We start from the raw sequence: 16403 nt of genomic DNA on the forward strand, positions 1-16403 counted from the left end.
AATGATTTCCCCTTTTCTAGCCCCCCACTCCCCGAAAGTCCCATAAGCCCCCTTCTCTCCCCTTGTCCTCCCACCCACCCCGAAGTGACCATTTCTACCACACCTGGGCCTGGACTTGTGTCCCAGGCTGACCTTGAACCCAGGAATCTGCCAGCCTCTGTTATCTTTCTGACAAGCTGGTTCATTAGTACAGCTGTCTTTGTTCCTTTTGTGAAGATTCGTGAAGCCCCTATTGCATCCTTATTTTTTACATAGTTGAGAAACTATGTAAATGAGTTTAACTAGATGTAAATGAGAAACTATGAGAATAAACTAGTTTATTCTCAAACTCTTGTCTTTAGAGTCCCTTCCCACAGCCTGAGGGCTGTCCTGAAGGTCCCAGCGTTGACCATTTGGCTGAGACATTAGCCACATTTTTGCTTCCCCGACTCACACTGTTTCTGATTATTATGGAGTCTTATTAATGCTAACAGGGAGGGCATTCCTTAAAAGAGGAATGTAAACTATGTATGCTATCATACAAACAAGCCTTATGCTCATAGTGGCCACTGACACTCTTGGAGGCCCACGTCCCAGGGGCAGGGACCATGTCATTCTGTCCCCACCAAGACCTAGCAACTAGGTAGGTCTGTCAGGTCACACATTGTGCCAGTCAGAAGATGGCTGGCCACTTCACTCCCTTCTGCTACAACCGTGGGTCTGCCTGCTGCACAGAAAGGCTCTGAAGGCTTGGAAATGGCTGTTTTCAAAAGGTGCTAAGGTGCCGAGTGGCACCTCAGGTGCGACCCTGAAACAGCTGCCCTCTCAGTGGCTGCTCTGTGAAGAGGCACTTAGGCTCCACCCCAAGGACAAAGGACTCAACCGTGTCACACCTCTTGGGGCCCAGGCCGGCCACCCACAGACCCAAGACACCAACACAGGGTCTGGCCAAACTTACAGAAATAAGAGGCTCCCACAAAAGTCCAAATTACCACCAATACATTTATTCGAGGAGATGGGTCTATCTTACCACGAGGGGAGGACTAGATGTCGGCCTATGTAACCTGTGTGTATTCACACACACACATAGCACAGGGGACTAAACCCTCATACCTGGTGTCACCATCATGGACAAGCGGATGAGGGGGGTTATTCTGAGGAGTCACATGATTTCCTAATCAGGAGAAGGCACCACCCTTGTATCAGAAAAGTAGTGTTGGGAACAAGGGCAGAACACAGGGCCAGCCTCTCAGCGCAGGCCCAGGCATGATGGTGCCCTATTGACAAAGCAGGAGGGGGGGCTTCCGGCTGACTGGAAGCCGGGCTGGAGGTGGAGGGAAGCCTTGTCAGCGAGTGACCTTTGCCTCTGCAGCCTTCCTCTGCCCGTGTACAAGACGAACTCCAGTAGCTCTGGGCAGGAAGGGAGTGCCACCCCAGCACTGCTCCCCCAGGCTTCCCCAGGTCCCAGGTGACCCACCTCCACCAGCCCACATCTAGACAGACACATGGCAAATATGGACATGAAGCCAGGCTGGGCTGGAGCCCCCCTCGGGCATCTGAGATGATGGGTCCTCAGCAGGGCTAGGCCAAGACCCTGGAAATGTTTGGTCAGGTGACTTAGGTTACTCCAGGGCGAAGCAGGACCCTGATGACACCCGGCGGAAGAGCAGGCTGGAGCCGCGGAAGAGCTGGCCCTGGCGGGGAAGAGCAGCGGTCAGGGGTGCTGGAGGGAGCCCTCCCTGTCTTTTACTGAGTCTATGGCGAGGGTGAGGCGTGCACATGAGAGCTCTCTGTGGGTCCTGAGATCGGACTCGAGTTGGCGGGCTTCCGTGGCAAGCACTCCCACCCACCGAGTCACCCCGCTGGCCCCGGGTAAAGCCATCCTCCACCTAAAGGCCACTCCACACTCTTGGTTCTACCTCAGGCCAGTGCCTCACTTGACAGGTGGCAAAGCAAGGCCAGGGAGAGGGGCGCACTCCGGTCGGTCGCCACTAGCCGTGAGCCTGGTCCCTGACCACTGCCCCCTGCCCCAGCCAGCCAGCAGGAAGCTTCAGGACCCAGCCCCAGGAGCCATGGCTGCTCTGGCAGGCTCACACCAGACCCACGAGAATCCTGAAGATGCCCCAGGGCTAGAAGGGTCCTGTGGAGGAGTTTGGCTGAGGATGTCCCTTGGTATTGGAGGAGTGAGTTCTTGGGCTCCACCACCTACCGCCTTTCTCCAAAGGCGGCCTAACCGGTTTAATCCCACTCTGCTGCCCAGCCCCAAGCTTTGGCCTCACCTGTCTGTCTCCCCTCAGCCACAGCCAGGACTACTTAGTACCTACAGCATTTCTACCCTCTCCCAAGTCTGGTCCTCCAGGCTCCTCCCCCTCTCCCCTCCCCCAGCCCAGCAAGTTCACCTGCACACTCAAGTACTTCCAGCAGTGGATCCAGGACTTGAACACGGGGGAATACGGAGGGAGTCCAGCCTGCAGCCTGTGGAGAGCACAGGGGGCCTCAGACGTGCCGCCAATGAGGACCAGAGAATGTAGAGGAGCTGCACCCCACGCCCACCCCAACCCCACGCTAACCCCACAGGAAATTATGCGAAGGTGGGGGGGCTGGACGGGCTCATCTGGGGGGGGGGGGCTGGATGGGCCCATGGGGGGGGGCGGAACGGCTCATCTGGGTGTCCCGGATGGGCTCATCTGGGGGGCTAGACAGGCTCATCTGGGAGTCCCGTCCGGTGGCGGACAGGCAGAAGGGCCCGCACGCACCCACAGTTGTTCACCGCCATGAGGTCCCCGACGAGCAGGAACGGGTAGGTCAGCATGCTGACTGCAATCTGAGGAGCACAGGGGCTTCAGTGTGGGCAGTGAGGACACACTGCCAGCACCATGCCGTGGGAGCAGCCTCCAGCCTGCCGTGGCCCTCAGGGGCAAAACTTACCCCCATCACAAACTTGGTGTAGCTCCGGATGGCCAGGGCCTGGCTGAACTGTAGGGAAGAAAGGAAGCAGGGTTGACTTCAGGGGTGTCGGGGGCAGACTGCAGTTCTGTGGTACTCTTGCCTTACCTCACCCTCCACACCCCGCTTTCCAGGACAGCGCCTTCTGTGACCTACCCATTAGGCTGAAGGATCTGGGGAATCAGGCTCTTTATCACCTTGTGTGGTGACCCCACAGGCCCCAGAGCTCCTGCGTGTGGCCCACCTGTTTGACAGCTACCCTAGCTCAGCAGTTACAGCTGGGGACGGATTCCAACAGCGAAAGGACAAGCTTTCACCCAGCAGCCCAGGACAGGGCCTGGTCCCACCCAGCAGCCCAGGACAGGGCCTGGTCCCACCCAGCAGCCCAGGACAGAGCCTGGTCCCACCCAGCGGCCCAGGACAGGGCCTGGTCCCACCCAGCAGCCCAGGACAGAGCCTGGTCCCACCCAGCAGCCCAGGACAGAGCCTGGTCCCACCTAGCGTCCTGGACAGAGCCTGGTTCTATGCATGAAGCACATGGTCCGTCCCTCTGGGCTGGTGCCACCCCAATCTCTCACCAAGCCTCCAATGCCTACCCTAAAGTTTTCTGGGGGAAGCCAAAAAACAGCTCTCACTAAGAAAGCTGATGCCTGGCCCTTGGCGACTTCTAAAGTGGTCACCCCACTACATGATGCCCCAGAGCCCCTACAAAAGACATGCCTGCTGGCCTTGCAGGTCTGGAGGCCTCTTTTAGCCTGAAAGGCTGTACAGAACGTGCCTTCCCTGTCAGAGCGGACGACTCAGAAAGGCGTGTAAGCAGCCTGTGTAGGCTGGGCTCCCTGACCCAGAAAGCCAGTCAAGGGCCTTGTTGTAGGACACAGAAAACCGTCCCAGTGTTGCTCTTTATGCAACCACAGCGCCTGCCTGCCCACCACCCACAGGCCCCTGAGAGAGTTGAGCTGCAGGCATGTGCCAGTGTCACTGGAAATGAACGTGCCATCTCAATAAACCCACTTTAATTTGTAGGCATCGAAAGGGCAGAGAATAGCCCCCTACCCAGGTTAAAGGGCCTCCAGCCTCCTCACACCTCCTCCCCCCTCCCCTGGAGTTGCTAGCCTGAGCCAATAGACACCCTGGGGGCCATAGGTGACTCCTCCTCTATCCCTCCAGTCAGGCCATTCCTGATGTCAGAATGCCTGGCTTCTGGGAACCCCCGACCCATTGAAGGTCCCTGATCCTTATCTTGGTTGAGAAGAACCCATCAAGCAGTCAGGTGCCCAGGCCTTCTGACCCATGCAGGTGAGGCCCACAGACTTCAGCAACCAAAGCAGGTTGAACGAGATGGCACCATCCCGGCCCAGAGTTCTACTCCTGCGCTGCCTCCCCTGACTAGCAGAGCTCACAGGCCACGATGCTCATGGTAAGGCAAGTAGGTCGCTTTGCCTGACCACAGTGGGGTTCTTTTGTTTTTTGAGACAGGATTTCTTTGTATAGCACTGGCTATCCCGGAACTCACTCTGTAGACCAGGCTGGCCCTGAACCAGAGATCGGCCTGTCTCTGCCTCCCAAGTGCTGGGATTAAAGGTGTGCGCCACCACCTCCACCTGGCTTCTCAGTGGGGTTTTTAAAGCACAAACTATGAAGATTAAAGAACTGTGGGTATTCGCTACCCTTGCTCATTTACTGAGAAGTTTCGGGGCCAAAACTGTAATACTGTAGGGGTCCCCTCTGACTCCCAGGTGGAGAAAACCCCAAAGTCCCAGCTTGTCCCAGACCCTGGGCACCAGCACACAGAAAGCAAGGCGAGCCCTCGCTCCAACCAACCTGGGAACCTGGATTCTGGTCGTTTCCCAGCCCCCCTGGGGTGTCACTCACGCTGTCGTCCACCAAGTAGGCATTGATGAAGTGGGCCAGCAGGTTACAGCCCCACAAGAAAACCACATCGCCCAGGAGGTGAGGGATTAAGCCGCTAAAAAAATAAGGTGAGCAGAGATGAGCAGGGAGGAGACCTGGAGGTGGGCAGGCTGCACCCAGCTTGCACCTGCAGCGCCCAGTTTACACCTGCAGCGCCCGAGGCCCAGCCTTTTGGCAGAGCCTGCAGGGAATATCACAGCCACCCCCGGCAGGCGCCTGTCCTCCCACACACAGAGTTCTCAGCCATCACAAACTAGTTAGTGGTGTCACAAGCTGTTTTCAGTATGCAGAAGCCCTGGCATCACCGTGTGAAAGCAGCCACACCAGGTAAATACAGAGCATGAAGGAGAGCCTGTCGGGTGGCTGCTCCACGACCAGTTCAGGATCAGAAGGTTCCCTGTGACAGTGACCAGAGAGATGGCCCAGCAGTTCAGAGCCCTTGCTTTCGCAAAGGACCTGGCTCAGCTCTAGTTCCAGGGATCTAAGGCTTCCCTTGGTCTCCGTGGCTCCTATATATGGTATACATAAACTTGCACACACATAAAAGTGACAAACACATAAACCTTCTTTTTCTTAATCTTATAAATGAAAGTCCAAGGAAGTATTAAGTGGCACACCTGTGTTCAGAGGATGGTCAGCAAACACCCTGGTGGATGCATGTCCTTCTCCAGAGGGTGCTTTCTGAGTCTGTAAACTATACATTCATACTCCAAAAGCAAGCAAGCGTTGGGTGTGACCCCAGTCACACGGCTGCCCAGCGCCGGGCGGTGTGTCAAGGTCTCATGTACCTGGCACCTGAATCCATGTTCTTACACATGGATGTGTACAGAGATGGGTTTCTCAACCTTGGCTCTGTGGCCATTTGGAGCTGAGCAGCACCTGACCATCCTCTGTGCCAGCTCTGAAATCTACAAGACTCCGTGGACATCACCAACGACGCCAGGAGGCAGAATCACCTGTAATGAGAGTCACAATCTGTCTGCCTCTATTCTGAGTCATTTCCTGACTTAAAATGCATTATAAAGCCATCTGACGAGCCAGGGAAACCACAGTTCCAGAGATGAGCATGGAGCCCATGAGGGCGCGCTGTGCATGTGACCACCGTGGGCCTCTACCTGGACCTTCACATGGCGACACAAAAGCCGTACTTGTCAGCTGGCTTCTCTGTCGTAGGAAGCTCATTCTTTCTAGGTAGTTTTTATGATCTGAGCTTTCTTTGTGGGTAAGCTGGGCTCGAGGCCAAGAGTGGGGGGGTCTGTGGCACTCAGGAGATCATGTGCCCAGAGACACAGGTCTGTGAGCCCCTCCCTGCTAATGGCTGACCCGTGTTAACACATTTCTGACTTGGCAAGAGAAGACAGAAACATAGATTTCTGTGCAAATTATCTCGAGCATTCAGTGTCCAGTAATTGTTACAATAGAGCCCACTGGCTGGAGGCAGTGGCTGCACTGCCAGCACCCAATTCTTAGTCCAAGTCCTAGTTACCTTTGGCACCAGCACTAAAGACTGCACACTGCTCCAGCTTCTGAAACCCAGCTCTGTGTCCCTGGGAACCTCAGGGCCCAGGTGCAGCCTGGCAGGAGCTGGCTAGCTCATCTCCTCAGCATGGGATAGTGGGGTGTGTGGTGTGTGTGTGTGTGTGTGGTGCTGGGTACAAAGCCTCATTGTGCCAACCACACATCCCACCACTAAGTGACAGCCTTTGCCCAGGCCCACTTTCGTTTAACGGGACCTGAGAGGGCTGGGTAGTTCTGGTCCCCAACGTGCTGTGAAGGGCAAAAACACAGCTGCTACCTGCTCGCCCTGGGCACAGTCGTGTGATTAGCAGAGTGAGGCCGCCGTGACCCGAGGGGCTGGAGACACACCTGTTAGTGGAGCCCAGCACGGCTGTTACAGGGAATAAACTCACGTACACAAAGAATCCTAGCAGCCCCTCCTCCTTGAAGATCTTCCCGATAGAGCTCAGTACACCACTGGGGAAGCAAGATGGAGAAGGTGGGTCAGCGAAGGCCACCATGCAGTCTTACTCAGACCAGCGGCATTAATCTGCACGGGGAGTCTATCACCAAGGAGACCCCCACAGGAAGAAAAAAAGAGAGCTTTTGGGGCGGGGTGAATTTGCACTGATGGTAGTCCTGATCTAGGACCTCGGATTTCCATGCCTGCACCTCAGGAGTTTCTCTCCCGTGACAAGCAAGCTTCGAGCAGAGGACCTGAGGCCAGGAAGGGGAGGACAGAAGGGAGCACCTATACAGGGCAGCAGAGGACTTTGGATTAACCCTCCAGCCCTCCCACCCAGCAAGCCTGGGGTCTGGAGCCCTGCAGTGCAGCCTGCTAGAGATGAAGAGGGCAGGCGGCAGCTTCCTGCCCCATACCCCGCCCCCACCCCGTGACCTGTGACTGGAAACAACAGCAGGCCCCCAGAGGAGCAGGCTGGCCAGCTAGAGCAGGTCCCGGGCCCCAACCCTGCCCCACCCTGTGTTCCTCTCCCGACAGCAGCCTGACCCACTGGGTCTTCAGCCAAGTTGTCCCCTCTGGTCATTTACCAGCCTCCTATTTCAGCCTGGGGAATCAGGCAACTGCAGAAAACAACCAGAGCCAGGAAACAGCAGGGGAAAAGGCTGTGTGTGCTCGGGCCACAGGCCTCCCGGATGAGCCGAGCTCTGGGCGTGTGAGGAGCAGGCAGCCTCTCGGTAGGAGACAGGAGCAACAGGGAGCCGGGATTTGGAAGACAGAGGAACCTAGCCGTTCTGGGAGGCGACCCCAGCTCACAGCTGACCCAAGCAGACTCCAGCAGCGCAGGGCACGCGGCCTCTGAGGAGCCAAGGCTCCTTTGGAGGCTCAAGGGAGGGAGGGGCAAAAGGAACCTCCAGTGGTGCTATTTGCAGTGAGAGGAGGGACAGAGCCACCCAGGGGTCACCTACCTGTACTTGGCCTCCCGTCCCACAAACTGCACCATGCAGCGCATCGAGATCACTGCGGGGAGAGAAAGCTCTGGGTGACCTGGAGGGCCGGCGGCTCAGCACCCTTTCTCTGTATTGTCTGGGCTACCACAGCCATAGCATCGCCTCTGACTGGGAAGGGCATGGGCTAATAAATAATCTCCTGTCACCCCCTGCCTCTTCCCAGCCATAAACTCATGGAGGGGCCAGTCCACACCCATTCACCTGCACAGTGGCAGGCTCAGTGGCCAGGTCCTTACCATGTAAGGGATGGGCCAGCATGCGCGACACGCACTGCATCATCATCTCGTAGGATGTCTGCAAGGGGGGGAGAGGGGATGCCATCAGGCCTGGGATCCACGGGGAGCCACAGGCTTAAGTAGGGAAAACCTGACCCACTCCTTAGACCTCAGTCTGTCAAGGATGCTACCCACCCCCACTCTAGTCCCCCTCCCCCCTAGGCATGCTGTCATCCTGGGCCAGAGCAGCTGAAGAGGCACGTTGTGGGGAGGGAAGTCCCTCGCAGTATCCGATTCCTTCTGTCTAGGCAAGAGAGAGGACCCAGCCAACTGGGGATGAGAGTGCTCCTCTCTGACCCTTGACACCCACCTCCTTCACAACCTTCTTCAGTGAAGTCTTCATGTCATCCTTGTTGGAAACCTGCTCGATCTCATCTGGAGGGAAAACCTGACCACAAACGCGCTGTGAGGCGCAGGCGCGCACCTAAGGGACACTGGGCACTGCGCCTATTGCCTGGGCTTGGGACACTGAGTGGGAAAGCCAGGGTCACAGCTGTCACAGCTGTGGGAGGGAGGGAGGCCTCCCGAGCACAGAACCCAGGGGCCATCACGTCCTGGGGCCTGCACAGGAAGTGGGGCAGGGCCAGCAGGCTGTACCCGGTAGTGACTGGGTGGGGGGGGGAGAGCGCTAGGCGGGGAGCCTGGGCAACCGCTCACCTTCTTCATGCTGCCCCGGGTCACCGTGGACAAGGCGTTGGACATCAGGCGGGGGCTCAGGCCCCGGAACAGCCCTATCTTCCCATCCACCTGCACAATGTACTTGGCTGCGAGGAGGCAAAACGGGGGTGGGGTGCGTCACACCCAGCCCGGGACACCCACTGTCGAACCACACACCCAGACCAGTGGTTTCCCAGTCATGGCTGGATGCAGCCCGAGGGAGTGTGTGGCCAGGGCCTGACACGGGCCAGCTCCGATCCCAAGTGTCCTCTGACCTGTCTCTTTTGGTAAAACGTCCCAGCGTTCTTCTGACAAATAAGCTCACTGGACTTCTGGCTTGCTCGCTTTTCTTTAGCTTTGAAAACTACTTGGCAAACTCAACTGTCGTTTCCCAACTCAGCAGCTGGAATGCTGGAATCCAAAACCAATTTCAGCTGCTTATAAAGTGTTCTTCCTGGGTGGGGGTGGGGCTCCCACAGGCAGGGACAGCCTTCCTCACCTTAGGGAGTGCGGAAGGCTGACCTGAGAAGGTCTACAGGGCGCCCTGCAGCTGGGACACCCCAGTCCCTGTCCCTGTTAGTAAGGGACAAGGCAGAAACAGGGACAAACAGAATCAGAGTGGCATGGGAGAGACCTGGACAGTCAGGTGGCAGCGGGGACCTGCTGTCCCACACTGTATCTCACATCCAGCGTGTGACATCTTATACTCAAGAAGGTGCTGTTTCTCTAATCCCTGGAAGCCAGCACAGCAATCCCTCACTGTGATCTGCTTCCAGACCTGTGATGTCAGCTCTCTAGCACCGCACACAGGAAGTGACGAGCACACACACGTGCCCTTTTCTCCCCTGCAGCAGATCTGCCAGCGTCACTCCAGTCACACTCAGTGAGGGCTTCCAGGGACAGGGCAGTGCACCTGTTACCTGGACCTTCCTGAGGAGGGGGAGGGCAGGCCATGAGGGGTCTGAGGCTTGGACAAAGACTCAGGGGAGGCTGCCCTACTCCAGTCTGAGGGGCGGGCTCAGGCAGAGCCTCTGTGTGGCTCCCACAGAACCAGCCCCAGGATTTTGCCACTTCTATGAGCTATTCAGTAAAAAAGAGACAGGACTGTTCAGAGGCCCTCTCAGGAGCTGCTCCTGTCCCACCGGCCCAGGGCCTGCAATTTCCCCTAACCCCTGAGAATTTCAGGCTTCCACCACAGAATGTCCACAGCTGTGGAGCTCTCTACCACAGTGCGGGGAGGACACACTGGCCAGACAGTTCTAGACAGCGAGTCAGCCAGGCACTTCCTGACTGAGGAGCAGCCAGCCGGCAGAAGCGTCCAGCAGACATCTGCTCTTGACATTTATAAAACCTGGGTCGGGGCATCTCAGAACCTGGCTCGCTCTTGCAAGAGGCCCTCAGATGATATCAGGATGGTCCCATGTGGACGGGCATGACCACAGACATGAGTCCCTTCTAGGGGCACCACTGTAGGCTGATCTGAGAAAGCCGGTTGCCACAGGCTCCCTCATTTGTGTACAGTGGTGGTCGGGGGTGGTCTACTTATATGGTTTCCCTCTTCCCTTACACCAACAATCTTAAACACGAACACATTTCCTCACAAAATGGCCCATTCTGCCTGGCCCTAGAGTGCACTCGGAACTGAAGGCAAAACTGGGAAAGAACCTGACCTGAAGTTCTGCCAACAGGGAGTGTGTAGAGTGGAGAAGGTGGCTCAGAGGTCAAGCACCAGGTTACGCAGCAGGGAGACTTGCAGAGAATATTCTAGACTAGCCAAATGGGTGAGAGAGGTGGGGAAACAACAGGGTGTGTCCAGAAGGGGGCTCGGGCAACGAACTCAGAAAGACTTTTAGGAAGTGCCTTGGGAATGTCTGACAGGACGGACAAGGCGGCACAGTTAAAGAGACCCTTCCGCGCCCTAGCTAGCTGTCACCCACAGGCCTGCGGACCACAGCCAAGACAGAGGTGGGCATCTGTTCAGAGACCTCCCACGGGGATTCAATCCGGAACCAGAGCACAGTGAGTGCGCCTTCCTCCACACACAGCGCTGCTGGACAAGCTCCTGAATGGGCGGGATCCGGGCCTCCCTGTGTGGTTCTAGAACCAGTCAGTGCCTCACAGCCTCACAGGCTCCCACCTGACCCCTGCTGCCTTGGGCCACTCTCAGGTCCCCTCCTTAGAGCTGGCACTGGCTCCTGGTGCCAGGATGCACAGCAGGTTCCCAGGTAGAACCAGGCCTATGGCACTCACCATACGTGAAGAAGCTCGGCAGGTAGAGGACCTTCCTCCCCAGCACGTTGGTCCCAAGGGTGGGGGGCATCGGCTCATGACCCACCTTCAGAATCAACAGAGACAAAAGGAAGGGTCACTGGAAGGCAGCGCACAGCTTCCTAGCTCCAACTCCTACATGGTGGTCCATTCTCCCGGGGAATATCACCTGTTTATCAATGCCTAGCCCTTGGTCCCACCCTGGCCCCAATCTAAATCACAAACCGTCCACAACCTCAATGCTAGACAGTATCAGGGTACAAACTCCCGTTTTTTTTCTTTTATTATTTAAGAGCCTTTTACTACATTTTACATGTTTGCCCATTATTATCGAGTGCATGATGGGAAGAGGGAGACTAGGGCGCAGTGCATGATGGGAAGAGGGAGCATAAGGTGCAGTGCATGGTGGGAAGACCGAGACTAAGGCGCACTCCGTGTGTAATCAGGGTACTTTGTCCAGTTGATTCTCTCCTTCCGCCCTTCGGTGGGTACCAAGGGCAGAACTCAGGTGGCTTTATACACTTTGCATCTCTGTGTTTGTACACGGGAGCACGCATCCACGGAGGTCAGAGGACAACTTGCACACGTCCCTGTCTCCTTCCACCATGTGGGTCCTTTGGATTGAACTCAGGTCCTCAAGTATCTTTGGCAATGGGTGTCTTTACTGAGTCATCTCATTGGCCCAGAAACACATATTTGGGTTGTTTGTTTTTTTTTTTTTTTGAACACTAATCTTTGTGTACATGTGTGTCGTGGCCTGTGTGGAGGTCGGACAACAATCTGCAGGAACTGGGTCTCATTCCGTCCTGTGGTTCTGGGGATTTAGCTCAGGAAATCTGTCACATCTGACAACACCTAAGTATCTTTACCTTGCTGAGCCAACGCTGGCCCGAAGCACCTGTTTTATGTGTCTCACTCTCCGTTCTCCTGAGGATAAATCTGCGAATTCTCATCTTTAGGACAGAATTTCATCCCAACCTAAGTCCCTACATACTGACAAACAGTGGCCCGGGGTCTCAGTACCGGGCTTCAGACAGTTCTGCGCTGCCACGGACCCCCAAATTCCTCTAAGCTTACTGTAAATACCTCCCAGACCTGTCCCTGCCAGTCTCAGGCTTGGCAAGCGTGGCCTTAACCCACCTCTAGGGTGGTGCTCTAATCCCAACTGCCCTGCAGCGCTAGGATAAGATGATCCTCATTTCCGCACTTTCGATGTAAAGCCGTGCGTTAGAATGGAGGATCTGTCAATCCCACAGACAGACAGCTGGAGGGCCCTGTGGCCCTCCACAGCCATAGGTGGGCCCTGTGGAGGAGCCGGGTGCTAACAGTTTGCCAATCAATGAGAAGCTCTGCGGCCAGGAGGTGAGGGCTACAGCCCAGTGTCTACGTGGATCTGGGACACCCTCCCTGGTCCCTCAGCACAGACCCCAGCAGCACCTGTTGGGTGTAGCAGGGCACAAGGCCCGCGAGTTAGGAAACCTGACCCTCTGCTGGCTGCTGCTTTTCCCTCAACTTCTGTAGGAAGGTGGCTGATCAGAGTTCACATCATTCCGGTGGCTCTGACTCTGAGACATACTGAAGACGGCCATACTGTAAATGTCTTAATTTTTTTTAAAGCTTTATTTATTATTATATGGAAGTACACTGTAGCTGTCTTCAGACACCCCAGAAGAGGGAATCAGATCTCATTACGGATGGTTGTGAGCCATTATATGGTTGTTGGGATTTGAACTTGGGACCTTTGGAAAAGCAGTCAGTGCTCTTAAACGCTGAGCCATCTCTCCAGCCCAATGTCTTAATGTTTATTATTACTATTGTGTCTGATGTGAGGTCGGAGGACAACTCTGGAGCCGGGTTTCCTCTGGCCACCTTTGCGATAAGTTCCAGGGAAGGGACTCACATACTCAGGCTGGAGCAACAAGTGGCCCGCGTGCTGCTAACCCATCCCACAGCCCCTGACTGGAAATTTTAAAACACCTTTATTGTGAGGTCTTTTTGAAAAAGTGCAGCTCAAATGACTTATCCAGACAAGAGTTAGGCGACCCAGGCAGACAGCTTTCCCTTCCAGAGTTCTTCTAGGTCAGAAGTTGCCTTCAGCTTCTTTAAGGAGTGGGCGGTCCTTCCTTTGTGCTGGACCATCAAGCCCCAAGCTCTTGCTATTTTGCTGCCCTCCCAGAGTCTTATCAGTACAACTCCAACCTGACCCTGAAACCAGTCCCCTCAACCGCACATCCTCGCGGCTCCCAAATCTGTCCAGTTTACCGTCTTCTGTCCACTGGGTTATCAAAGGTACACTGTGAGCCCAGGTCAAGTTCTACTTGATCTGTTCCCGCGTCACGCTCGTCCACTTGTGTCTCTGACTGTCGGGACCACAGCCAACACTGTGACCCCATACCTAACACCAGCACAGCCAGTTTGCCACCTTCGATTCGACCCTGCCCCCACCCTAACGCCCACGAGTCTTGATCTGAGGCTCACCATCTAGCCTGGCTCACCTGCTCCCTACAAAACACAATCTGTCCTTATTGGTATTTATTTTTCAGTGTCACTGATATCTGAGCTATAGCCATTAAGCTCTCTCCCTGAAGTTGTCACCCCCAACGGAGCTCTGGGGGTTTGTACCCTCCTGCCATCTAGTCCCAGTCACCCTTTGGGCTCCCCCTCACTCTCCAGGTCCTCTCCAAAGCCCTTTCACATCCTTCTTTAGAAACCCCTACACTAATGCCACCGTGCTCCCAGTGATAAGCCACTGCCCCCGTGCCCTCCCACACCACACCAGAGCCCTGCCAGCCCATAGACACTCCTCCTGCCATCCTAAGGTCCAGCATTTGATTCTTACCCCATCAGCTCCCAGCGCCCCCACCTGCTCAGCTCAGATACCGCCAAAGCGCAGTGCCCCTCCTAAGCTGAGGCTTGCTGTGGCTGTGACCCTATGTTGTAAACACATATTCACATTACAGCAGGTCGGTACTGGTCTCCAACTGCCCCATCAGCCGTCTCCAAATCTCAGGCACAATTTGATGCCCAATAGCCCTGAAGGTATCTTCTCCTTCTCCGATTTCTAGTCAAACTCCAAATTCTACAATCCCCATTCCTCAGACCCCACCCAGGGCTGTCTCATTCCAAACATATTTCTAATTCTCTCAGTTCTATGACAGTACCATAATCTCGCACCTACTTGCCTTAAAGCAAATCTCAAATCTTAGCTGGGTTTCCATATCAATCCTTACCACCCATCCCCCACTCCTTTTGAAAATGCTAAGCTTCGTATTTGATTATCAGTCTAAGCCTGAACCTCGCCAATCAAAACTCTCCCCACCTCTGTCACACACCCACCCGATTCTGCCAAATGCACAATACCTCCTTCCAACAGGATCTCTCCTCTCCCTTTACCCTTCCCTCATCCTCTCTTGGACTGAATTGCTGGCAACAAGCAAAAAAAAAAAAAAACGTTTAGGTGCACAAGCATCCTTGAATCCAGACATCCCTACCTCTGCTCCAGCTTTTGACAAGCCTTACCTATAGTGCCTATCCCCACTTTCTGCCCATTACCAGCCCACACAGACACAATTACTTCAATTCCTTCCTTCCTCCCCTAAATGCGTCATCCGTTCCCCTCTTCCCCCTAAAAGCCGCCTCCTGGCTCCCCCTTCCAGACACATCGCTACCACCGCTCCCCCCCCCCAACCAATGCGGAGGCCCCTCCTTCCACCAAATCTGTCGTCGCCATCAAATCTACAGGCCCCTTCTCAAAGTAAACCGATAGCTCTTCCCGGCTGCATTCTTTCTCTCCGAAATTTTTGGCCGTGGTGCCCACTCCTTTGTCTCTCAAAGGGCTTTTATCCATCTCTATAAATCCGGAATCCCGGTGTCCTCTCCAAATGTACTCACCTTCTAAACACTTCGCTTTCCTACCCAGCCAGCCCTCCCCTACCCATTCTCCAAAACTTCGCGGACCTCCCCCAGTTCTGTGGCTTCTTTCCGCACCCCAAATCCATTACCCTTCGAAATCTCAAGCCCACTGCCTCCGACTCTTTATCTCCCACATCGTATCGCCTTTCCCTGCACTCCTCAAATCCCTTCCGATCCCACGCCTGTCACTCACGTCCCTTCGCTCCCTCCCAGCACCTCCAAATCGCTTCCTTTCCCACGTCAATCACTCAGGTCCCTCAGCCCCCTCCCAACACCGCACGTCCCATCCACATCCTCTCGCGGCGCCCCCCGCCCCACCTGGATCAGCAGCTTCACGTAGAGCAGCGGGTGGCTGAGAGCCGTCACGCCCGCGCCCAGCGCCACGAACAGCGCCTCGGTGGTCGGGGCGTTGTCCCCGGAGCCCGGGCCGCCCGGGCCGCCGTCCATCCTGCGCGCCGATGGCTGAGCCGCGGGCCGAGGATGGCGAGGGTGCGCGCGATGCGCAGGTGGCGGGTCCCGAGCGCGGGCCTCGACTCCCGCCGGCGCGCCGCCGCGAGCTCCTGCACCAGCTCCGGCTCCCGCCATCCCCGCGGCGCCGCCGGGAGCCCAAGGCGCCACTTCCGGGTCCGAAGCCCCCATGGCGCCAGGCGTCGAGGTCACTCCCCGTCACGTGGTCGATGGCCACGCCCCCAGAGCGTCAAGGGGCGGGTCCCGGCAGCACCACTCACGCCGCGGGGCGAAGGGGCGTGGCTGGCAGGCTAAGGAATCGGTGATGCTCGCTGCCCGGCCTTTCCCGGCCCGGGCCGGTTCTCTGCAGCTCCGGGCCCGCCCCTTTGCGGATCAAGCCAGTCACGGCAAGCGAGCCCGTGCAGGCCTCTGCACCCCTGCAGCACGTTCTCCGGGCCGGAGTAGAAACCCCTCAATATTTGAATAACTCATAGCTGACGAGGGTTGGGAGCACTCCCCGCCTGTGCACTTACGCAGGCCGGATTCTGGATACGTTTAGTTACTAAATAACTAGGCCTGGAGTAGCTTTTGTCTAGTGCTTGGAACTTAGTGCTACGCACGCACGCCTTGAGAGCAATTCTTCCAGGAAGGTGCTTACTCCAGCCAGTGACCTGTTTCCACCTCCCGAGCAAGCACAGCAGCACTCTGCTGGTCTTGAACAGTCCAATAAGAGTTTTCTGTGCCCACGAAAAAAGCCATCTTTTTGTTTGTTTGTTTGTTTGTTTTTTGTTTTTTTGAGACAGGGTTTCCTTGTATAGCCCTGGCTGTCCTGGAACTCACTCTGTAGGCCAGGCTGGCCTCGAACTCAGAAATCCACCTGCCTCTGCCTCCCAAGTTCTGGGATTAAATGCCGTGCGCCACCACTGCCTGGCAAAAGAAGCCATCTCATAGTGGGTTTCCTAAACTGACACCCCCACGCTTACACCACCCCCACTCCCACCTCACACCCACACCCACACACCGGTCTGTGTGTTCGCT

The 16403-nt window shown here is 56.0% G+C and overlaps 1 protein-coding gene across 2 annotated transcripts; it reads right to left on the minus strand.

Annotated features, from left to right (window-relative positions):
- Positions 1 to 961: 961 nt before the first annotated feature.
- Mtch1 (mitochondrial carrier 1) lies at positions 962 to 15572 on the minus strand. Of its 2 annotated transcripts, none has more exons than XM_052163231.1 (12): positions 15237 to 15572; positions 10989 to 11073; positions 8739 to 8845; positions 8392 to 8469; positions 8043 to 8100; positions 7765 to 7816; positions 6754 to 6813; positions 4801 to 4894; positions 2908 to 2955; positions 2736 to 2803; positions 2379 to 2454; positions 962 to 1673 (listed from the first exon to the last, which is right to left on the minus strand). In XM_052163231.1, the coding sequence occupies exons 1-12, from the start codon at positions 15555 to 15557 to the stop codon at positions 1602 to 1604; spliced, it is 1119 nt and encodes a 372-aa protein (XP_052019191.1). In that variant the 5' UTR covers positions 15558 to 15572; the 3' UTR covers positions 962 to 1601. The 2 variants fall into 2 exon arrangements, with proteins under 2 accessions (XP_052019191.1, XP_052019190.1); XM_052163230.1 differs by having other exon boundaries at positions 4750 to 4894.
- Between the last annotated feature and the right edge of the window lie 831 nt (positions 15573 to 16403).

The sequence above is a fragment of the Apodemus sylvaticus genome, chromosome 19 (genome assembly GCF_947179515.1).
Source record: "Apodemus sylvaticus chromosome 19, mApoSyl1.1, whole genome shotgun sequence".
Lineage (NCBI taxonomy): Eukaryota > Metazoa > Chordata > Mammalia > Rodentia > Muridae > Apodemus > Apodemus sylvaticus.